Source organism: Coregonus clupeaformis, chromosome 20 (assembly GCF_020615455.1).
Source record: "Coregonus clupeaformis isolate EN_2021a chromosome 20, ASM2061545v1, whole genome shotgun sequence".
NCBI lineage: Eukaryota > Metazoa > Chordata > Actinopteri > Salmoniformes > Salmonidae > Coregonus > Coregonus clupeaformis.
In genome coordinates, this window is record NC_059211.1 from 22,980,495 (window position 1) to 23,005,470 (window position 24,976).

General features: G+C 40.6%; 1 protein-coding gene across 12 annotated transcripts; it reads right to left on the reverse strand.

Annotated features, from left to right (window-relative positions):
- Window positions 1–282: 282 nt before the first annotated feature.
- LOC121534132 (surface protein) lies at window positions 283–23,687 on the reverse strand. Of its 12 annotated transcripts, none has more exons than XM_045205396.1 (18): window positions 23,419–23,686; window positions 22,953–23,225; window positions 19,519–19,824; window positions 15,765–15,812; window positions 15,574–15,630; window positions 13,640–13,687; window positions 13,449–13,520; window positions 10,237–10,284; window positions 10,046–10,117; window positions 8,546–8,593; window positions 8,355–8,426; window positions 6,321–6,368; window positions 6,130–6,201; window positions 4,129–4,176; window positions 3,938–4,009; window positions 2,436–2,483; window positions 2,245–2,316; window positions 283–782 (listed from the first exon to the last, which is right to left on the reverse strand). In XM_045205396.1, the coding sequence occupies exons 1-18, from the start codon at window positions 23,474–23,476 to the stop codon at window positions 601–603; spliced, it is 1,644 nt and encodes a 547-aa protein (XP_045061331.1). In that variant the 5' UTR covers window positions 23,477–23,686; the 3' UTR covers window positions 283–600. The 12 variants fall into 12 exon arrangements, with proteins under 12 accessions (XP_045061331.1, XP_045061330.1, XP_045061333.1 ...); XM_045205395.1 differs by having other exon boundaries at window positions 15,574–15,645; window positions 23,419–23,685; XM_045205398.1 differs by having other exon boundaries at window positions 283–739; window positions 15,574–15,645; window positions 23,419–23,683.
- Between the last annotated feature and the right edge of the window lie 1,289 nt (window positions 23,688–24,976).

Genomic DNA, 24,976 nt, shown 5'->3' on the forward strand with positions numbered 1-24,976 from the left:
AGTGGGCGGGGTTTAGGACTTTGTGTCTGTGGTAACTAGTGACGACCAAACAAAACCCCAGAATAAACGTTCCACATTTACCACATTTAAAATCTAGAATATTTTCTGAAAAATTCAATCAAATATATTTACAATTACAATTTATCAATCAAAATGTATTAACAACATTGAAATATATATAACAATTGGCCTGTTTTACAACAGAAACAAGGTATATAGGAAGGTATAAATGACTAAAATGTAAATGTAAGGCCTAAATAAAACAGAAAAATCACAAAAATCCTGGCTCTCAGAGGTTTATTATGAGCATATGATATTAATCAGACAGCATACAATGTTTCTGTTTGACTGTTCTTCTTTGCATTTTTCCAGTAAATTATTCTTTGTAGGATACATTTTTGCTTTCATTTTAATTGCTAGGGTCTTTACAGATTTATACAGCAGGCAGTGCATGAGAAGATAAGATTCAGTATACATTACATTTGAGTTGTTATAGGGAAGTTGCATGTAGGCAGGCTAGAGTCCTACATTGGACAAAAAAAGCTTGAGAACATAAGATGAAGCTGATGCCATGTTGGTCAGCAGCCATCAGGGTGGTTCTCAGGACCACTGGGGGGCGAATTGCGTTTCCTCTGTTTGATTAGGCGAGCCAGGAAGCCCAGGAAGCAGAGAGAGGCTAGGGATCCCACTGTGGAGCCCAGTGCTGCCATGGCCGTGGTGATGGCGCTGGAGGCCTCCACTGCTGGAGAACACAGTCAAACCATCATCACACTGATGAAGAGCTGGAAAGTCAACCAACCCCTTGTCAAGTTGGCTTTACTCAACACCATGTAGATCACTGGTCTTTCATTGAGTTTGCAAAGTCATCCATGCTGTATGAAAAAGTAGCCTAATATTTACTTTAGTAATAAGTAGAATTTATTACTATAATTGCTATGTCATTCAGACACCAATCTCATCCATTAAATATAGAACTGCCTGATCAGATTGATCGACGTATCTCACCTGGACCTTCGCCTTACTTATTTAAAATTTCTACATTTAAATTTTAGTCATTTAGCAGAAGCTCTTATCCAGAGCAACTTACAAGTAGTGAGGGCATACATTTTCGTAATTTTTCGTACTGAGCTTTTTCGTACCTTGTCATACTTTTCCTACTGAGTCATTGAACACATGCAGCATTCAAAACAGCTGGGAACTCGGAATTGGAAACCTCTTACTTCAGACTTCGGTATGTTCAAGACAACTGGGAACTCGGAAGAAACCGATTTCCGACTGGATGAATTAGTTTTGAACGGTCATCCAACTCGGAATTCAAAGTTTGGAACTCGGGCCTCTTTCTAGAGATCTGACTTTCCGACCTGAACATCACTGACGTCATGATTCGACTTCGTTTTTTTCAGAGTTCCCAGTTGTCATGAAAGCACCATCGGAAATCTGAAATCTCAGACTTCCAACTTTACTGCCTTCAAAATAACTGGGAACTCTGAAAACAAAACGAGCTCAGACTGGGAAAAATAGTCTTAAACGGTCATCCAACTCGGAAACTCAGGCATCTTTCTAGAGCTCCCTTGTCAAATTGGTTTTACTCAACACCATGTAGCTAAAATAATGATAATAATAAATTGATTTTTTAAAAACAGGTCAAAACATGATGTCAGTGATCTTCAGGTTGGAAAGTCAGAGCTCTAGAAATATGCCAGAGTTTCCGACTTGGAATTCTGAGCTTGTATTTTTCGGAGTTACCAGTTGTCTTGAACGCACTGAAGTTGGAAGTCAGATATATCTGAGTTCCCAGTTCCCAGTTGCTGTGAATGCAGCAACAGTCAAACCATCATCAAAGTTGTCGCGTTCAAAAGAACTGCGAACTGGGAACTCCGAAATCTCCGATTTCCGACTTTAGTGCCTTCAAGACAACTCCAACTTTAGTGCCTTCAAGACAACTGGAAACTCTGAAAAAAACTAGCTCCGACTGAGAAAAATAGTTTCGAACGATCATCCAACTCGGAAACTCAGGCATCTTTCTAGAGCTCCCCTTGTCAAAGTGGCTTTACTCAACAACATGTAGATCACTGGTCTTTCATTGAGTTTGCAAAGTCATGCATGCTGTATGAAAAAGTAGCCTAACATTTACTTTAGTAATAAGTAGAACGTATTACTATAATTTTTATGGCATTCAGACACCAATCTCATCCATTAAATATACTGTAGAACTGCCTGCTCAGATTGATCTACCTATCTCACCTTGACCTTCACCTTCCTTATTTACAGGTTCTGACGTTTGTGTTTCCACGGGTCCAACTGACAAAGGAATAACTGTACAGTTAACAAAGAAGAAGAATACAAATATTCTATTAGTTTTATCTTCAGTCTGAAATGTGGAGACACCCAAAAGATGAAGTTCAATTCTATTACATTGTATATAGCCTACTCACGAGACATGACAATGCTTCTGGGATCATCATCATCTTCATCGGCATCATCTGACAACAACAAATCAAAACAGTCAAACCACCATCACACTGATGAAGAGCTGGAAAGTCAATCAGCCCATTGTCAAGTTGGCTTTACTCAACACCATGTAGATCACTGGTCTTTCATTGAGTTTGCAAAGTCATTCATGCTGTATGAAAAAGTAGCCTAACATTTACTTTAGTAATGAGTAGAATGTATTACTATAATTTTTTTATGGCATTCAGACACCAATCTCATCCATTAAATATACTGTAGAACTGCCTGCTCAGATTGATCGATTTATATTTTAGTCATTTAGCAGAAGCTCTTATCCAGAGCAACTTACAAGTAGTGAGGGCATACATTTTCGTAATTTTTCGTACTGAGCTTTTTCGTACTTTCTCATACTTTTCCTACTGAGTCATTGAACTCATGCAGCATTCAAAACAGCTGGGAACTCGGAATTGGAAACCTCTGACTTCCGACTTCGGTGTGTTCAAGACAACTGGGAACTCGGAAGAAACCGATTTCCGACTGGGTAAATTAGTTTTGAACGGTCATCCAACTCGGAATTCAAAGTTTGGAACTCAGGCCTCTTTCTAGAGATCTGACACTCTGACCTGAACATCACTGACGTCATGATTCGACTTCGTTTTTTTCAGAGTTCCCAGTTGTCATGAAAGCACCATCAGAACTCTGAAATCTCAGACTTCCAACTTTACTGCCTTCAAAACGAGCTCCGACTGGGAAAAAATCGTTTTGAACGGTCATCCAAGTTGGAATTCCAAGTCGGAAAACTCAGGCATCTTTCTAGAGATCCCCTTGTTAAATTGACCTTACTCGACACAATGTAGACAAAAAAATATATAAAAAAGATTAACACAAAAAAAAGAGGTCAAATCATGAACTCAGTGATCTTCAGGTTTTAAAGTCAGAGCTCTAGAAAGATGCCAGAGTATCCGACTTGGAATTATGAGCGCATATTTTTCTGAGTAACCAGTTGTCTTGAACACACTGAAGTTGGAAGTCAGATATATCTGAGTTCCCAGTTGCTGTGAATGCAGCAACAGTCAAACCATCATCAAAGTTTCCGCGTTCAAAAGAACTGGGAACTGGAAACTCAGAAATCTCAGATTTCCGACTTTAGTGCCTTCAAGACAACTCCGACTTTAGTGCCTTCAAGACAACTGGAAACTCTGAAAAAAACTAGCTCCGACTGAGAAAAATCGTTTCGAACGATCATCCAACTCGGAAACTCAGGCATCTTTCTAGAGCTCCCCTTGTCAAAGTGGCTTTACTCAACACCATGTAGATCACTGGTCTTTCATTGAGTTTGCAAAGTCATTCATGCTGTATGAAAAAGTAGCCTAATATTTACTTTAGTAATAAGTAGAATGTATTACTATAAATTTTATGGCATTCAGACACCAATCTCATCCATTAAATATAGAACTGCCTGCTCAGATTGATCTACCTATCTCACCTTGACCTTCACCTTCCTTATTTACAGGTTCTGACGTTTGTGTTTCCACGGGTCCAACTGACAAAGTAGTAACTGTACAGTTAACAAAGAAGAAGAATACAAATATTCTATTAGTTTTATCTTCAGTCTGAAATGTGGAGACACCCAAAAGATGAAGTTCAATTCTATTACATTGTATATAGCCTACTCACGAGACATGACAGTGCTTCTGGGATCATCATCGTCTCCATCGGCATCATCTGACAACAACAAATCAAAACAGTCAAACCACCATCACACTGATGAAGAGCTGGAAAGTCAATCAGCCCATTGTCAAGTTGGCTTTACTCAACACCATGTAGATCACTGGTCTTTCATTGAGTTTGCAAAGTCATGCATGCTGTATGAAAAAGTAGCCTAACATTTACTTTAGTAATAAGTAGAATATATTACTATAATTTTTTTATGGCATTCAGACACCAATCTCATCCATTAAATATACTGTAGAACTGCCTGCTCAGATTGATCGATTTATATTTTAGTCATTTAGCAGAAGCTCTTATCCAGAGCAACTTACAAGTAGTGAGGGCATACATTTTCGTAATTTTTCGTACTGAGCTTTTTCGTACTTTCTCATACTTTTCCTACTGAGTCATTGAACTCATGCAGCATTCAAAACAGTTGGGAACTCGGAATTGGAAACCTCTGACTTCCGACTTCGGTGTGTTCAAGACAACTGGGAACTCGGAAGAAACCGATTTCCGACTGGGTAAATTAATTTTGAACGGTCATCCAACTCGGAATTCAAAGTTTGGAACTCAGGCCTCTTTCTAGAGATCTGACACTCTGACCTGAACATCACTGACGTCATGATTCGACTTCGTTTTTTTCAGAGTTCCCAGTTGTCATGAAAGCACCATCGGAACTCTGAAATCTCAGACTTCCAACTTTACTGCCTTCAAAACGAACTCCGACTGGGTAAAATCTTAACTTACAGTTAGCGAGTGCATACATTTTTCATACTGGCCCCTCGTGGGAATCGAACCCACAACGCTGACGTTGCAAGCGCCATGCTCTACCAACTGAGCTACAGGAGGCCAGTCGCTTTGAATGCTTCAACAGTCAAACCATCATCAAAGCTGCCGCGTTCAAAAGAACTGGTAACTGGAAACTCAGAAATCTCCGATTTCCGATTTTAGTGCCTTCAAGACAACTCCCACTTTAGTGCCTTCAAGAAAACTGGAAACTCTGAAAAAAAACTAGCTCCGACTGGGAAAAATAGTTTCGAACGATCATCCAACTCGGAATTCAAAGTTTGGAACTCAGGCCTCTTTCTAGAGATCTGACACTCTGACCTGAACATCACTGACGTCATGATTCGACTTCGTTTTTTTCAGAGTTCCCAGTTGTCATGAAAGCACCATCGGAACTCTGAAATCTCAGACTTCCAACTTTACTGCCTTCAAAACAAGCTCCGACTGGGAAAAATCGTTTTGAACGGTCATCCAAGTTGGAATTCCAAGTCGGAAAACTCTGGCATCTTTCTAGAGATCCCCTTGTTAAATTGACCTTACTCGACACAATGTAGACAAAAAAATATAAAAAAGATTAACACAAAAAAAGAGGTCAAATCATGAAGTCAGTGATCTTCAGGTTTTAAAGTCAGAGCTCTAGAAAGATGCCAGAGTATCCTACTTGGAATTATGAGCTCATATTTTTCTGAGTAACCAGTTGTCTTGAACACACTGAAGTTGGAAGTCAGATATATCTGAGTTCCCAGTTGCTGTGAATGCAGCAACAGTCAAACCATCATCAAAGTTTCCGCGTTCAAAAGAACTGGGAACTGGAAACTCAGAAATCTCAGATTTCCGACTTTAGTGCCTTCAAGACAACTCCGACTTTAGTGCCTTCAAGACAACTGGAAACTCTGAAAAAAACTAGCTCCGACTGAGAAAAATCGTTTGAACGATCATCCAACTCGGAAACTCAGGCATCTTTCTAGAGCTCCCCTTGTCAAAGTGGCTTTACTCAACACCATGTAGATCACTGGTCTTTCATTGAGTTTGCAAAGTCATGCATGCTGTATGAAAAAGTAGCCTAATATTAACTTTAGTAATAAGTAGAATGTATTACTATAATTTTTATGGCATTCAGACACCAATCTCATCCATTAAATATAGAACTGCCTGCTCAGATTGATCTACCTATCTCACCTTGACCTTCACCTTCCTTATTTACAGGTTCTGACGTTTGTGTTTCCACGGGTCCAACTGACAAAGTAGTAACTGTACAGTTAACAAAGAAGAAGAATACAAATATTCTATTAGTTTTATCTTCAGTCTGAAATGTGGAGACACCCAAAAGATGAAGTTCAATTCTATTACATTGTATATAGCCTACTCACGAGACATGACAGTGCTTCTGGGATCATCATCATCTTCATCGGCATCATCTGACAACAACAAATCAACACAGTCAAACCACCATCACACTGATGAAGAGCTGGAAAGTCAATCAGCCCATTGTCAAGTTGGCTTTACTCAACACCATGTAGATCACTGGTCTTTCATTGAGTTTGCAAAGTCATCCATGCTGTATGAAAAAGTAGCCTAACATTTACTTTAGTAATGAGTAGAATGTATTACTATAATTTTTTTATGTCATTCAGACACCAATCTCATCCATTAAATATAGAACTGCCTGATCAGATTGATGGACGTATCTCACCTGGACCTTCGCCTTACTTATTTTAAATTTCTACATTTACATTTTAGTCATTTAGCAGAAGCTCTTATCCAGAGCAACTTACAAGTAGTGAGGGCATACATTTTCGTACTGAGCTTTTTCGTACCTTGTCATACTTTTCCTACTGAGTCATTGAACTCATGCAGCATTCAAAACAGCTGGGAACTCGGAATTGGAAACCTCTGACTTCCGACTTCGGTGTGTTCAAGACAACTGGGAACTCGGAAGAAACCGATTTCCGACTGGGTAAATTAGTTTTGAACGGTCATCCAACTCGGAATTCAAAGTTTGTAACTCAGGCCTCTTTCTAGAGATCTGACACTCTGACCTGAACATCACTGACGTCATGATTCGACTTCGTTTTTTTCAGAGTTCCCAGTTGTCATGAAAGCACCATCGGAACTCTGAAATCTCAGACTTCCAACTTTACTGCCTTCAAAACGAACTCCGACTGGGTAAAATCTTAACTTACAGTTAGTGAGTGCATACATTTTTCATACTGGCCCCTCGTGGGAATCGAACCCACAACGCTGACGTTGCAAGCGCCATGCTCTACCAACTGAGCTACAGGAGGCCAGTCGCTTTGAATGCTTCAACAGTCAAACCATCATCAAAGCTGCCGCGTTCAAAAGAACTGGTAACTGGAAACTCAGAAATCTCCGATTTCCGATTTTAGTGCCTTCAAGACAACTCCCACTTTAGTGCCTTCAAGAAAACTGGAAACTCTGAAAAAAAACTAGCTCCGACTGGGAAAAATAGTTTCGAACGATCATCCAACTCGGAATTCAAAGTTTGGAACTCAGGCCTCTTTCTAGAGATCTGACATTCTGACCTGAACATCACTGACATCATGATTCGACTTCGTTTTTTTCAGAGTTCCCAGTTGTCATGAAAGCACCATCGGAACTCTGAAATCTCAGACTTCCAACTTTACTGCCTTCAAAACAAGCTCGGACTGGGAAAAATCGTTTTGAACGGTCATCCAAGTTGGAATTCCAAGTCGGAAAACTCTGGCATCTTTCTAGAGATCCCCTTGTTAAATTGACCTTACTCGACACAATGTAGACAAAAAAATATATAAAAAAGATTAACACAAAAAAAAGAGGTCAAATCATGAAGTCAGTGATCTTCAGGTTTTAAAGTCAGAGCTCTAGAAAGATGCCAGAGTATCCGACTTGGAATTATGAGCTCATATTTTTCTGAGTAACCAGTTGTCTTGAACACACTGAAGTTGGAAGTCAGATATATCTGCGTTCCCAGTTGCTGTGAATGCAGCAACAGTCAAACCATCATCAAAGTTTCCGCGTTCAAAAGAACTGGGAACTGGAAACTCAGAAATCTCAGATTTCCGACTTTAGTGCCTTCAAGACAACTCCGACTTTAGTGCCTTCAAGACAACTGGAAACTCTGAAAAAACTAGCTCCGACTGAGAAAAATCGTTTCGAACGATCATCCAACTCGGAAACTCAGGCATCTTTCTAGAGCTCCCCTTGTCAAAGTGGCTTTACTCAACACCATGTAGATCACTGGTCTTTCATTGAGTTTGCAAAGTCATGCATGCTGTATGAAAAAGTAGCCTAATATTAACTTTAGTAATAAGTAGAATGTATTACTATAATTGCTATGGCATTCAGACACCAATCTCATCCATTAAATATAGAACTGCCTGCTCAGATTGATCTACCTATCTCACCTTGACCTTCACCTTCCTTATTTACAGGTTCTGACGTTTCTGTTTCCACGGGTCCAACTGACAAAGTAATAACTGTACAGTTAACAAAGAAGAAGAATACAAATATTCTATTAGTTTTATATTCAGTCTGAAATGTGGAGACACCCAAAAGATGAAGTTCAATTCTATTACATTGTATATAGCCTACTCACGAGACATGACAGTGCTTCTGGGATCATCATCGTCTCCATCGGCATCATCTGACAACAACAAATCAAAACAGTCAAACCATCATCACACTGATGAAGAGCTGGAAAGTCAATCAGCCCATTGTCAAGTTGGCTTTACTCAACACCATGTAGATCACTGGTCTTTCATTGAGTTTGCAAAGTCATCCATGCTGTATGAAAAAGTAGCCTAACATTTACTTTAGTAATAAGTAGAATGTATTACTATAATTTTTTATGGCATTCAGACACCAATCTCATCCATTAAATATACTGTAGAACTGCCTGCTCAGATTGATCGATTTATATTTTAGTAATTTAGCAGAAGCTCTTATCCAGAGCAACTTACAAGTAGTGAGGGCATACATTTTCGTAATTTTTCGTACTAAGCTTTTTTCGTACTTTCTCATACTTTTCCTACTGAGTCATTGAACTCATGCAGCATTCAAAACAGCTGGGAACTTGGAATTGGAAACCTCTGACTTCCGACTTCGGTGTGTTCAAGACAACTGGGAACTCGGAAGAAACCGATTTCCGACTGGGTAAATTAATTTTGAACGGTCATCCAACTCGGAATTCAAAGTTTGGAACTCAGGCCTCTTTCTAGAGATCTGACACTCTGACCTGAACATCACTGACGTCATGATTCGACTTCGTTTTTTTCAGAGTTCCCAGTTGTCATGAAAGCACCATCGGAACTCTGAAATCTCAGACTTCCAACTTTACTGCCTTCAAAACGAGCTCCGACTGGGAAAAATCGTTTTGAAAGGTCATCCAAGTTGGAATTCCAAGTCGGAAAACTCAGGCATCTTTCTAGAGATCCCCTTGTTAAATTGACCTTACTCGACACAATGTAGACAAAAAAATATATAAAAAAGATTAACACAAAAAAAAGAGGTCAAATCATGAACTCAGTGATCTTCAGGTTTTAAAGTCAGAGCTCTAGAAAGATGCCAGAGTATCCGACTTGGAATTATGAGCGCATATTTTTCTGAGTAACCAGTTGTCTTGAACACACTGAAGTTGGAAGTCAGATATATCTGAGTTCCCAGTTGCTGTGAATGCAGCAACAGTCAAACCATCATCAAAGTTTCCGCGTTCAAAAGAACTGGGAACTGGAAACTCAGAAATCTCAGATTTCCGACTTTAGTGCCTTCAAGACAACTCCGACTTTAGTGCCTTCAAGACAACTGGAAACTCTGAAAAAAACTAGCTCCGACTGAGAAAAATCGTTTCAACGATCATCCAACTCGGAAACTCAGGCATCTTTCTAGAGCTCCCCTTGTCAAAGTGGCTTTACTCAACACCATGTAGATCACTGGTCTTTCATTGAGTTTGCAAAGTCATTCATGCTGTATGAAAAAGTAGCCTAATATTTACTTTAGTAATAAGTAGAATGTATTACTATAATTTTTATGGCATTCAGACACCAATCTCATCCATTAAATATAGAACTGCCTGCTCAGATTGATCTACCTATCTCACCTTGACCTTCACCTTCCTTATTTACAGGTTCTGTCGTTTGTGTTTCCACGGGTCCAACTGACAAAGTAGTAACTGTACAGTTAACAAAGAAGAAGAATACAAATATTCTATTAGTTTTATCTTCAGTCTGAAATGTGGAGACACCCAAAAGATGAAGTTCAATTCTATTACATTGTATATAGCCTACTCACGAGACATGACAGTGCTTCTGGGATCATCATCGTCTCCATCGGCATCATCTGACAACAACAAATCAACACAGTCAAACCACCATCACACTGATGAAGAGCTGGAAAGTCAATCAGCCCATTGTCAAGTTGGCTTTACTCAACACCATGTAGATCACTGGTCTTTCATTGAGTTTGCAAAGTCATCCATGCTGTATGAAAAAGTAGCCTAACATTTACTTTAGTAATGAGTAGAATGTATTACTATAATTTTTTTATGTCATTCAGACACCAATCTCATCCATTAAATATAGAACTGCCTGATCAGATTGATGGACGTATCTCACCTGGACCTTCGCCTTACTTATTTTAAATTTCTACATTTACATTTTAGTCATTTAGCAGAAGCTCTTATCCAGAGCAACTTACAAGTAGTGAGGGCATACATTTTCGTACTGAGCTTTTTTCGTACCTTGTCATACTTTTCCTACTGAGTCATTGAACTCATGCAGCATTCAAAACAGCTGGGAACTCGGAATTGGAAACCTCTGACTTCCGACTTCGGTGTGTTCAAGACAACTGGGAACTCGGAAGAAACCGATTTCCGACTGGGTAAATTAGTTTTGAACGGTCATCCAACTCGGAATTCAAAGTTTGTAACTCAGGCCTCTTTCTAGAGATCTGACACTCTGACCTGAACATCACTGACGTCATGATTCGACTTCGTTTTTTCAGAGTTCCCAGTTGTCATGAAAGCACCATCGGAACTCTGAAATCTCAGACTTCCAACTTTACTGCCTTCAAAACGAACTCCGACTGGGTAAAATCTTAACTTACAGTTAGTGAGTGCATACATTTTTCATACTGGCCCCTCGTGGGAATCGAACCCACAACGCTGACGTTGCAAGCGCCATGCTCTACCAACTGAGCTACAGGAGGCCAGTCGCTTTGAATGCTTCAACAGTCAAACCATCATCAAAGCTGCCGCGTTCAAAAGAACTGGTAACTGGAAACTCAGAAATCTCCGATTTCCGATTTTAGTGCCTTCAAGACAACTCCCACTTTAGTGCCTTCAAGAAAACTGGAAACTCTGAAAAAAAACTAGCTCCGACTGGGAAAAATAGTTTCGAACGATCATCCAACTCGGAATTCAAAGTTTGGAACTCAGGCCTCTTTCTAGAGATCTGACATTCTGACCTGAACATCACTGACATCATGATTCGACTTCGTTTTTTTCAGAGTTCCCAGTTGTCATGAAAGCACCATCGAACTCTGAAATCTCAGACTTCCAACTTTACTGCCTTCAAAACAAGCTCGGACTGGGAAAAATCGTTTTGAACGGTCATCCAAGTTGGAATTCCAAGTCGGAAAACTCTGGCATCTTTCTAGAGATCCCCTTGTTAAATTGACCTTACTCGACACAATGTAGACAAAAAATATATAAAAAGATTAACACAAAAAAAAGAGGTCAAATCATGAAGTCAGTGATCTTCAGGTTTTAAAGTCAGAGCTCTAGAAAGATGCCAGAGTATCCGACTTGGAATTATGAGCTCATATTTTTCTGAGTAACCAGTTGTCTTGAACACACTGAAGTTGGAAGTCAGATATATCTGCGTTCCCAGTTGCTGTGAATGCAGCAACAGTCAAACCATCATCAAAGTTTCCGCGTTCAAAAGAACTGGGAACTGGAAACTCAGAAATCTCAGATTTCCGACTTTAGTGCCTTCAAGACAACTCCGACTTTAGTGCCTTCAAGACAACTGGAAACTCTGAAAAAAACTAGCTCCGACTGAGAAAAATCGTTTCGAACGATCATCCAACTCGGAAACTCAGGCATCTTTCTAGAGCTCCCCTTGTCAAAGTGGCTTTACTCAACACCATGTAGATCACTGGTCTTTCATTGAGTTTGCAAAGTCATCCATGCTGTATGAAAAAGTAGCCTAACATTTACTTTAGTAATAAGTAGAATGTATTACTATAATTTTTTTATGGCATTCAGACACCAATCTCATCCATTAAATATACTGTAGAACTGCCTGCTCAGATTGATCGATTTATATTTTAGTAATTTAGCAGAAGCTCTTATCCAGAGCAACTTACAAGTAGTGAGGGCATACATTTTCGTAATTTTTCGTACTAAGCTTTTTCGTACTTTCTCATACTTTTCCTACTGAGTCATTGAACTCATGCAGCATTCAAAACAGCTGGGAACTTGGAATTGGAAACCTCTGACTTCCGACTTCGGTGTGTTCAAGACAACTGGGAACTCGGAAGAAACCGATTTCCGACTGGGTAAATTAATTTTGAACGGTCATCCAACTCGGAATTCAAAGTTTGGAACTCAGGCCTCTTTCTAGAGATCTGACACTCTGACCTGAACATCACTGACGTCATGATTCGACTTCGTTTTTTTCAGAGTTCCCAGTTGTCATGAAAGCACCATCGGAACTCTGAAATCTCAGACTTCCAACTTTACTGCCTTCAAAACGAGCTCCGACTGGGAAAAATCGTTTTGAAAGGTCATCCAAGTTGGAATTCCAAGTCGGAAAACTCAGGCATCTTTCTAGAGATCCCCTTGTTAAATTGACCTTACTCGACACAATGTAGACAAAAAAATATATAAAAAAGATTAACACAAAAAAAGAGGTCAAATCATGAACTCAGTGATCTTCAGGTTTTAAAGTCAGAGCTCTAGAAAGATGCCAGAGTATCCGACTTGGAATTATGAGCGCATATTTTTCTGAGTAACCAGTTGTCTTGAACACACTGAAGTTGGAAGTCAGATATATCTGAGTTCCCAGTTGCTGTGAATGCAGCAACAGTCAAACCATCATCAAAGTTTCCGGCGTTCAAAAGAACTGGGAACTGGAAACTCAGAAATCTCAGATTTCCGACTTTAGTGCCTTCAAGACAACTCCGACTTTAGTGCCTTCAAGACAACTGGAAACTCTGAAAAAAACTAGCTCCGACTGAGAAAAATCGTTTCGAACGATCATCCAACTCGGAAACTCAGGCATCTTTCTAGAGCTCCCCTTGTCAAAGTGGCTTTACTCAACACCATGTAGATCACTGGTCTTTCATTGAGTTTGCAAAGTCATTCATGCTGTATGAAAAAGTAGCCTAATATTTACTTTAGTAATAAGTAGAATGTATTACTATAATTTTTATGGCATTCAGACACCAATCTCATCCATTAAATATAGAACTGCCTGCTCAGATTGATCTACCTATCTCACCTTGACCTTCACCTTCCTTATTTACAGGTTCTGTCGTTTGTGTTTCCACGGGTCCAACTGACAAAGTAGTAACTGTACAGTTAACAAAGAAGAAGAATACAAATATTCTATTAGTTTTATCTTCAGTCTGAAATGTGGAGACACCCAAAAGATGAAGTTCAATTCTATTACATTGTATATAGCCTACTCACGAGACATGACAGTGCTTCTGGGATCATCATCGTCTCCATCGGCATCATCTGACAACAACAAATCAACACAGTCAAACCACCATCACACTGATGAAGAGCTGGAAAGTCAATCAGCCCATTGTCAAGTTGGCTTTACTCAACACCATGTAGATCACTGGTCTTTCATTGAGTTTGCAAAGTCATCCATGCTGTATGAAAAAGTAGCCTAACATTTACTTTAGTAATAAGTAGAATGTATTACTATAATTTTTTTATGGCATTCAGACACCAATCTCATCCATTAAATATACTGTAGAACTGCCTGCTCAGATTGATCGATTTATATTTTAGTAATTTAGCAGAAGCTCTTATCCAGAGCAACTTACAAGTAGTGAGGGCATACATTTTCGTACTGAGCTTTTTCGTACCTTGTCATACTTTCCCTACTGAGTCATTGAACTCATGCAGCATTCAAAACAGCTGGGAACTCGGAATTGGAAACCTCTTACTTCAGACTTCGGTATGTTCAAGACAACTGGGAACTCGGAAGAAACCGATTTCCGACTGGGTAAATTAGTTTTGAACGGTCATCCAACTCGGAATTCAAAGTTTGGAACTCGGGCCTCTTTCTAGAGATCTGACTTTCCGACCTGAACATCACTGACGTCATGATTCGACTTCCAACTTTACTGCCTTCAAAACGAACTCCGACTGGGTAAAATCTTAACTTACAGTTAGTGAGTGCATACATTTTTCATACTGGCCCCTCGTGGGAATCGAACCCACAACGCTGACGTTGCAAGCGCCATGCTCTACCAACTGAGCTACAGGAGGCCAGTTGCTTTGAATGCAGCAACAGTCAAACCATCATCAAAGCTGCCGCGTTCAAAAGAACTGGTAACTGGAAACTCAGAAATCTCAGATTTCCGATTTTAGTGCCTTCAAGACAACTCCCACTTTAGTGCCTTCAAGAAAACTGGAAACTCTGAAAAAAAAACTAGCTCCGACTGGGAAAAATAGTTTCGAACGATCATCCAACTCGGAATTCAAAGTTTGGAACTCAGGCCTCTTTCTAGAGATCTGACATTCTGACCTGAACATCACTGACATCATGATTCGACTTCGTTTTTTTCAGAGTTCCCAGTTGTCATGAAAGCACCATCGGAACTCTGAAATCTCAGACTTCCAACTTTACTGCCTTCAAAACGAGCTCCGACTGGGAAAAATCGTTTTGAACGGTCATCCAAGTTGGAATTCCAAGTTGGAAAACTCAGGCATCTTTCTAGAGATCCCCTTGTTAAATTGACCTTACTCGACACAATGTAGACAAAAAAATATATAAAAAAGATTAACACAAAAAAAAGAGGTCAAATCATGAAGTCAGTGATCTTCAGGTTGGAAAGTCAGAGCTCTAGAAAGATGCCAGAGTATCCGACTTGGAATTATGAGCTCATATTTTTCTGAGTTACCAGTTGTCTTGAACACACTGAAGTTGGAAGTCAGATATATCTGAGTTCCCAGTTGCTGTGAATGCAGCAACAGTCAAACCATCATCAAAGTTTCCGCGTTCAAAAGAACTGGGAACTGGAAACTCAGAAATCTCAGATTTCCGACTTTATAGCCTTCAAGACAACTCCGACTTTAGTGCCTTCAAGACAACTGGAAACTCTGAAAAAAACTAGCTTCGACTGAGAAAAATCGTTTCGAAAGATCATCCAACTCGGAAACTCAGGCATCTTTCTAGAGCTCCCCTTGTCAAAGTGGCTTTACTCAACACCATGTAGATCACTGGTCTTTCATTGAGTTTGCAAAGTCATGCATGCTGTATGAAAAAGTAGCCTAATATTAACTTTAGTAATAAGTAGAATGTGTTACTATAATTTTTATGGCATTCAGACACCAATCTCATCCATTAAATATAGAACTGCCTGCTCAGATTGATCTACCTATCTCACCTTGACCTTCACCTTCCTTATTTACAAGTTCTGGCGTTTGTGTTTCCACGGGTCCAACTGACAAAGGAATAACTGTACAGTTAACAAAGAAGAACAATACAAATATTATATTAGTTTTATCTTCAGTCTGAAATGTGGAGACACCCAAAAGATGAAGTTCAATTCTATTACATTGTATATAGCCTACTCACAAGACATGACAGTGCTTCTGGGATCATCATCGTCTTCATCGGCATCATCTGACAACAACAAATCAACACAGTCAAACCATCATCACACTGATGAAGAGCTGGAAAGTCAACCAACCCATTGTCAAGTTGGCTTTACTCAACACCATGTAGATCACTGGTCTTTCATTGAGTTTGCAAAGTCATGCATGCTATATGAAAAAGTAATCTAATGTTTACTTTAGTGAAAAGTAGAATGTGTTACTATAATTTTTATGGCATTCAGACACCAATCTCATCCATTAAAGTCGGAAATCTCTGGCATCTTTCTAGAGCTCCCCTTGTTAAATTGGCCCAATGTAGATAAAAAATGAAAAAGAACACAAAAAAACTGTCACGGTTTCGGCCGAGGCTGCTCCTCCTCCTTGTTCGGGCAGGCTTCGGCGGTCGTCGTCCCCGGAGTACTAGCTGCCACCGTTCGATGTTTTCATGTTTGTTTGGTTTTGTCTGTTTGTACACCTGTCCCTTGTTAGTGTTTGATTTTGTTTCCTATTTAGTTATCGTGTGTTGGGTCAGGTGTTATGTGTGATTGTTGTGTCAGCTGTTGATGGTTTTTTCTCTCTCGTGTTGTTTGTGTCGAGAGTCCGCACTGCGTGCGCCTTTTCTTGTTTTACGCACTGTTGTGTGTGTGCGTAATTTGTTCATGCCTCCCGGTTGGGTTGGTTATTCACCTGTTTGGAGTTACTATTTTTGGATTACTAAAGTCTGTTGACGAACACCTTTGTTCCTGCGCTTGATTCCCTGCACCACATCCACACTCAGCGTTCTGACAAAAACAGGTCAAATCATGACGTCAGTGATCTTCGGGTCGGGAAGTCGGAGCTCTAGAAAGATGCCAGAGTTTCCGACTTGAAATTATGATCTCATATTTTTCTGAGCTACCAGTTGCCTTGAACACACTGAAGTTGGATGTCAGATATATTTGAGTTCCCAGTTCCCAGTTGCTTTGAATGCAGTGACAGTCAAACCCATCATCAAATTTCATCATTTACATTTTAGTCATTTAGCTCTTATCCAGAGCAACTTACACTAGAGAGGGCATACATTTTCGTACTTTTTCATACTGAGCAGGCAGTTCTATATTTAATGGATGAGATTGAGGTCTGAATGTCATTTTAAAAAAATTACAGTAATACATTCAACTTATCTCTAAAGTGAATATCAAATCAAATCGTATTTGTCACTTGCGCCGAATATATCAGGTGTGGACCTTGCAGTGAAATGAAATTTAGCCTGTATTCTAGATAAATCCTTCTTTACTGAAGGAATCATTTTACATTTACATTTTAGTCATTTAGCAGACGCCCTTATCGCGTGAAACAACCACATCACAGTCACAGTATGTAGTGAAGAGGGGGATTATTTCAAATGAAATGTTATTTGTCACATGCAGCGAATCCAACAGGTGTAGACCTTACCGTGAAATGCTTTTATTACTTGTACTAGCAAGCGCCGTGCTCTACCAACTGAGCTACACGGGGCCACATCACAGTCATAGTAAGTAGTGAAGAGGGGGATTATTTAAAATCTAATTTTATTTGTCACATGCGCCGAACACAACAGGTGTAGTAGACCTTACAGTGAAATGCTTACTTACAAGCCCTTAACCAACAATACAGTTCAAGAAATAGAGTTAAGAAAATATTTACTAAATAAACTAAAGTAAAGAATAAAATAAAAAGTAACACAATAAAATAACAGTAACGAGGCTATATACTGGGGGTCCCGGGACCGAGTCAATGTGCAGGGGGTACAGGTTAGTTGAGGTAATTTGTACATGTAGGTAGGGGTAAAGTGACTATGCATAGATAATAAACAGCTATTATCAGCAATGTAAATAGTCTATAGTCCGGGTGGCCATTTGTTTAATTGTTCAGCAGTCTAATGGCTTGGGGGTAGAAGCTGTTAAGGAGCCTTTTGGACCTAGACTTGGCGCTCCGGTACCGCTTGCAGTGCTGTAGCAGAGACAACAGTCTATGACTTGGGTGACTGGAGTCTTTGACAATTCTTTGGGCCTTCATCTGACACCGCCTAGTATATACAACGCCTTCGGAAAGTATTCAGACCCCTTGACTTTTTCCACATTTTGTTACGTTACAGCCTTATTCTAAAATGTATTAAATACAACATTTGCCCCATCAATCTATACAAAATACCCCATAATGACAAAGCGAACACAGGTTTGTAGAATTTTTTGCAGATGTATAATCCTTTTTTAAAATACCGTATTCAGACCCCTTGCTATGAGACTCAAAATTGAGCTCACGTGCACCCTGTTTCCATTGATCATCCTTGAGATATTTCTACAACTTGAATAGAGTCCACCTGTGGTAAATTCAATTGACTGGACATGATTTGGAAAGGCACACACCTGTCAATATAAGGTCCCACAGTTGACAGTGCATGTCAGAGCAGAAACCAAGCCATGAGGTCGAAGGAACTGTCTGTAGACCGCAGAGACAGGATTGTGTCGAGGCACAGATCTGGGGAAGGATACCAAAACATTTCTGTAACATTGAAGGTCCGCAAGAACAAAGTGGCCTCCATAATTCTTAAATGGACGAAGTTTGGAACCACCAAGACTCTTCCTAGAGCTGGCCGCCCGGCCAAACTGAGCAATCGGGGGAGAACGGCCTTGGTCAGGGAGGTAACCAAGAACCTGATGGTCACTCTGCAGCGCTCCAGAGTTCCTCTGTGGAGATGGGAGAACCTTCCAGAAGGACAACCATCTCTGCAACACTCCACCAATCAAGCCTTTATGGTAGAGTGGCCAGACGGAAGTCACTCCTCAGTAAAAGGCACATGACAGCCCGCTTGGAGTTTACCAAAAGTCACCTAAAGACTCTCAGACCATGAGAAACACGATTATTTAATCTGATGAAACCAAGATTGAACTATTTGGCATGAATGCCAAGCGTCACGTCTGGAGGAAACCTGGCACCATCCCTACGGTGAAGCTTGGTGGTGGCAGCATCATGCTGTGGGGATGTTTTCAGCGGCAGGGACTGGGAGACTAGTCAGGATCAAGGGAAAGAGGAACGGAGCAAAGTACAGAGAGATCCTTGATGAAAACCTGCTCCAGAGTGCTCAGGACCTCAGACTGGGGCGAAGGTTCACCTTCCAACAGGACAACGACCCTAAGCACACAGCCAAGACAACCCAGGAGTGGCTTCGGGACAAGTCTCTGAATGTCCCTGAGTGGCCCAGCCAGAGCCCGGACTTGAACCCGATCGAACATCTCTGGAGAGACCTGAAAATAGCTGTGCAGCGACGCTCCCCATCCAACATGATGGAGCTTGAGAGGATCAGCAGAGAAGAATGGGAGAAACTCCCCAAATAGAGGTGTGCCAAGCTTGTAGCGTCATTCCCAAGAAGACTCAAGGCTGTAATCGCTGCCAAAGGTGCTTCAACAAAGTACTGAGTAAAAGGTCTGAATATAAATGTAAATATAAATGTAAATGTCATATTTCAGTTTATTTTTTATTTTTATAAATTTGCAAAAATGTATAAAAACCTGTTTTTGCTTTGTCATTATGGGGTATTAAGTGTAGACTGACGTGAGAAAAAAACAATTGAATCCATTTTAGAATAAGGCTGTAACGTAACAAAATGTGGAAAATGTCAAGGGGTCTGAATACTTTCCGAATGCACTGTTGGTCCTGGATGGTAGCAAGCTTGGTCCCAGTGATATACTGGGACCAAAATTTAAACAAGTTACCTTGGAAATGTATGGTAAGAAAAGCCTTTTCAAGAAAGGTCTGAGGGCCAATAGTAAGCTTTGCTTCACACTGATAATCTGTGTTGCCTGTGCCCATCTGATCCTTAGAAGACTGCGTGTAGTCACAAAATCTGCCATCATCACAGTTTTTGGAGAGTTCTGCTTCAATCTTCTCACGGTGGAAGAGATGCATCTCAAAGTGGTCACAATCTCTGTGGAAGACTTTTGTCAGTGTGCATTTCACCTCAAAAGGTTGACCAGACACAGGGTTCTTTGGCACCGTGGACAGGACAGGCACCGGGAGAGCTAGAGGAGTAGAGACCGTGATATATATCAGTCCCAGTTAAGGAGCAGAGAAGAGAGTATCTTAGCCGATATGTAGTCCCAGTTAAGGAGCAGAGAAGAGAGTATCTTAGCCGATATGTAGTCCCAGTTAAGGAGCAGAGAAGAGAGTATCTTAGCCGATATGTAATCACAGTTAAGGAGCAGAGAAGAGAGTATCTTAGCCGATATGTAGTCACAGTTAAGGAGCAGAGAAGAGAGTATCTTAGCCGATATGTAATCACAGTTAAGGAGCAGAGAAGAGAGTATCTTAGCCGATATGTAGTCCCAGTTAAGGAGCAGAGAAGAGAGTATCTTAGCCGATATGTAATCACAGTTAAGGAGCAGAGAAGAGAGTATCTTAGCCGATATGTAGTCACAGTTAAGGAGCAGAGAAGAGAGTATCTTAGCCGATATGTAGTCACAGTTAAGGAGCAGAGAAGAGAGTATCTTAGCCGATATGTAGTCACAGTTAAGGAGCAGAGAAGAGAGTATCTTAGCCGATATGTAGTCACAGTTAAGGAGCAGAGAAGAGAGTATCTTAGCCGATATGTAGTCACAGTTAAGGAGCAGAGAAGAGAGTATCTTAGCCGATATGTAGTCACAGTTAAGGAGCAGAGAAGAGTATCTTAGCCGATATGTAGTCACAGTTAAGGAGCAGAGAAGAGAGTATCTTAGCCGATATGTAGTCACAGTTAAGGAGCAGAGAAGAGAGTAACTTAGCCGATATGTAATCACAGTTAAGGAGCAGAGAAGAGAGTATCTTAGCCGATATGTAGTCACAGTTAAGGAGCAGAGAAGAGAGTATCTTAGCCGATATGTAGTCACAGTTAAGGGGTAGAATAGAGAGTAACTTTAACTAGCCGATATGTAATCACAGTTAAGGAGCAGAGAAGAGAGTATCTTAGCCGATATGTAGTCACAGTTAAGGAGCAGAGAAGAGAGTATCTTAGCCGATATGTAATCACAGTTAAGGAGCAGAGAAGAGAGTAACTTAGCCGATATGTAGTCACAGTTAAGGAGCAGAGAAGAGAGTATCTTAGCCGATATGTAGTCACAGTTAAGGAGCAGAGAAGAGAGTATCTTAGCCGATATGTAGTCACAGTTAAGGAGCAGAGAAGAGAGTATCTTAGCCGATATGTAGTCCCAGTTAAGGAGCAGAGAAGAGAGTATCTTAGCCGATATGTAATCACAGTTAAGGAGCAGAGAAGAGAGTATCTTAGCCGATATGTAGTCCCAGTTAAGGAGCAGAGAAGAGAGTATCTTAGCCGATATGTAATCACAGTTAAGGAGCAGAGAAGAGAGTATCTTAGCCGATATGTAGTCACAGTTAAGGAGCAGAGAAGAGAGTATCTTAGCCGATATGTAATCCCAGTTAAGGAGCAGAGAAGAGAGTATCTTAGCCGATATGTAGTCACAGTTAAGGAGCAGAGAAGAGAGTAACTTAGCCGATATGTAATCCCAGTTAAGGAGCAGAGAAGAGAGTATTTTAGCCGATATGTAATCACAGTTAAGGAGCAGAGAAGAGAGTATCTTAGCCGATATGTAGTCACAGTTAAGGAGCAGAGAAGAGAGTATCTTAGCCGATATGTAATCCCAGTTAAGGAGCAGAGAAGAGAGTATCTTAGCCGATATGTAGTCACAGTTAAGGAGCAGAGAAGAGAGTATCTTAGCCGATATGTAATCCCAGTTAAGGAGCAGAGAAGAGAGTATCTTAGCCGATATGTAGTCACAGTTAAGGAGCAGAGAAGAGAGTAACTTAGCCGATATGTAGTCACAGTTAAGGAGCAGAGAAGAGAGTATCTTAGCCGATATGTAGTCCCAGTTAAGGAGCAGAGAAGAGAGTATCTTAGCCGATATGTAATCACAGTTAAGGAGCAGAGAAGAGAGTATCTTAGCCGATATGTAGTCACAGTTAAGGAGCAGAGAAGAGAGTATCTTAGCCGATATGTAGTCACAGTTAAGGAGCAGAGAAGAGAGTATCTTAGCCGATATGTAATCACAGTTAAGGAGCAGAGAAGAGAGTAACTTAGCCGATATGTAGTCACAGTTAAGGAGCAGAGAAGAGAGTATCTTAGCCGATATGTAGTCACAGTTAAGGAGCAGAGAAGAGAGTATCTTAGCCGATATGTAGTCACAGTTAAGGAGCAGAGAAGAGAGTATCTTAGCCGATATGTAATCACAGTTAAGGAGCAGAGAAGAGAGTATCTTAGCCGATATGTAGTCACAGTTAAGGAGCAGAGAAGAGAGTATCTTAGCCGATATGTAGTCACAGTTAAGGAGCAGAGAAGAGAGTATCTTAGCCGATATGTAGTCACAGTTAAGGAGCAGAGAAGAGAGTATCTTAGCCGATATGTAGTCCCAGTTAAGGAGCAGAGAAGAGAGTATCTTAGCCGATATGTAATCACAGTTAAGGAGCAGAGAAGAGAGTATCTTAGCCGATATGTAGTCCCAGTTAAGGAGCAGAGAAGAGAGTACCTTAGCCGATATGTAATCACAGTTAAGGAGCAGAGAAGAGAGTATCTTAGCCGATATGTAGTCACAGTTAAGGAGCAGAGAAGAGAGTATCTTAGCCGATATGTAATCCCAGTTAAGGAGCAGAGAAGAGAGTATCTTAGCCGATATGTAGTCACAGTTAAGGAGCAGAGAAGAGAGTAACTTAGCCGATATGTAATCCCAGTTAAGGAGCAGAGAAGAGAGTATCTTAGCCGATATGTAATCCCAGTTAAGGAGCAGAGAAGAGAGTATCTTAGCCGATATGTAATCCCAGTTAAGGAGCAGAGAAGAGAGTATCTTAGCCGATATGTAGTCACAGTTAAGGAGCAGAGAAGAGAGTATCTTAGCCGATATGTAGTCACAGTTAAGGAGCAGAGAAGAGAGTAATTTAGCCGATATGTAGTCACAGTTAAGGAGCAGAGAAGAGAGTATCTTAGCCGATATGTAGTCACAGTTAAGGAGCAGAGAAGAGAGTAATTTAGCCGATATGTAATCCCAGTTAAGGGGTAGAGTAGAGAGTAACTTTAACTAGCCGATATGTAATCCCAGTTAAGGGGCAGAGAAGCTGACTTTAAAACCCATTGACCTATGTAAATGATCCCAAGTCAGTAACTTACTGTAAACTCTGAGCTGGATTGTTTCCTTCTTCTGTGTTCTACATTTTGCTGCTGTGCAGGTATACTTTCCCTCGTGATTCAGTTGTACATCTGCAATATGTAGATCACTTCTGTTTTCTGTGGTATTCACAGTGGCATCGCTCTCATCTAGTTCCATCCAGCGTGGTCTGCCTTGGGGACAGGTTGTCTCACAGGTCAAGGTCACAGCATCTCCCAGCTTGACAATGGGTTTGGCTGGGGTCACAGTGATCTCTTTGGCACAGAGTGCAGGATCTAAACAAAAGTGGTTGACCGGCAAAAATAAATGACATGGTGCATTGGATATGGATTTGTTACAGTCTTATAGATACGATTTTTGTAAAACAAAGTTAAGTTAGTCACTTCAAACTTTTTTAAACTGTCAAGAATAAACATGACATTATTGTTTAACATGTATTTAAGAAAAAGGAGAATGGAGTTTGGGTACCTCTAAGAGCCAGCAGAAGGTAGGAGAGTAGACAGTGATAATATTGCAGGCGCTCCATAGTCCTCTTCAGTAGTCTCCTGTGACTGTGATAGTCTCCTGTGACTGTGATAGTCTCCTGTGACTGTGATCGTCTCCTGTGACTGTGATAGTCTCCTGTGTCTGTAGTCTGCCGTCTGCAAGAGCTCCAGGGGAACTGAGGACTGAGATGAGGGGGAACTCAGGTCAGTTCATACACTATCAGCAGGCCAGGCAGATCAGCAGGCCAGGCAGTTATTGGCCCCCCTGCAGGGGACTCTACAGCAGCTTTCCACAGACCCCTTCCTTTATCCACTGGCCTGCCAACATCCTCACACGCAAACCCAGGAACATTAATGTTGGGACATTTGATAAGTTTTGCATAGATACACCAAAACATACACACAATCAAATGACAGGGATTCACTGATTTCTTATCTAGAAATGCTAATCTTCCAGATGGCACAGATTAGCATTTTTCATAATCTAAGGATAAGAATATTGAAATAATATTTAGATTTTTTCTGGCCTAATTTTAATTTATCAGAAAAAGGAGTAACACAAAATATCTGTTTGGTTTGTTTTATGGTCAGACAAAACAACTAAAACACTATTTTGAGATCTGAGGCAAATGACAAGAGTAGAAAATATGAGTCTATCATGAAATTACTTCAACAGCCTAAACAAGAGGGAAACAGACTTACTGAGAAGGAAAGTGATGGCCAGGTTTAAATAAGGGGCTGGAGAGATCCCCTCTATCAAACCTGATATACAGTGGGGGGGAAAAGTATTTAGTCAGCCACCAATTATGCAAGTTCTCCCACTTAAAAAGATGAGAGAGGCCTGTAATTTTCATCATAGGTACACGTCAACTATGACAGACAAAAGGAGAAAAAAAAATCCTGAAAATCACATTGTAGGATTTTTAATGAATTTATTTGCAAATTATGGTGGAAAATAAGTATTTGGTCACCTACAAACAAGCAAGATTTCTGGCTCTCACAGACCTGTAACTTCTTCTTTAAGAGGCTCCTCTGTCCTCCACTCGTTACCTGTATTAATGGCACCTGTTTGAACTTGTTATCAGTATAAAAGACACCTGTCCACAACCTCAAACAGTCACACTCCAAACTCCACTATGGACAAGACCAAAGAGCTGTCAAAAGACACCAGAAACAAAATTGTAGACCTGCACCAGGCTGGGAAGACTGAATCTGCAATAGGTAAGCAGCTTGGTTTGAAGAAATCAACTGTGGGAGCAATTATTAGGAAATGGAAGACATACAAGACCACTGATAATCTCCCCTCGATCTGGGGCTCCACGCAAGATCTCACCCCGTGGGGTCAAAATGATCACAAGAACAGTGAGCAAAATCCCAGAACCACACGGGGGACCTAGTGAATGACCTGCAGAGAGCTGGGACCAAAGTAACAAAGCCTACCATCAGTAACACACTATGCCGCCAGGGACTCAAATCCTGCAGTGCCAGACATGTCCCCCTGCTTAAGCCAGTACATGTCCAGGCCCGTCTGAAGTTTGCTA

Bases quoted from the DNA above. Each gene is read 5' to 3' on its own strand.
- LOC121534132 (XM_045205395.1), bottom strand. From the start codon at position 23,476: ATGGAGCGCCTGCAATATTATCACTGTCTACTCTCCTACCTTCTGCTG. The intron at 10,285-13,448 runs GTGAGATAGGTA...TGTTGTTGTCAG, and splicing joins TAAGGAAGGTGAAGGTCAAG to ATGATGCCGATGGAGACGAT. The intron at 6,202-6,320 runs GTGAGTAGGCTA...TTAACTGTACAG, and splicing joins CAGAAGCACTGTCATGTCTC to TTACTACTTTGTCAGTTGGA.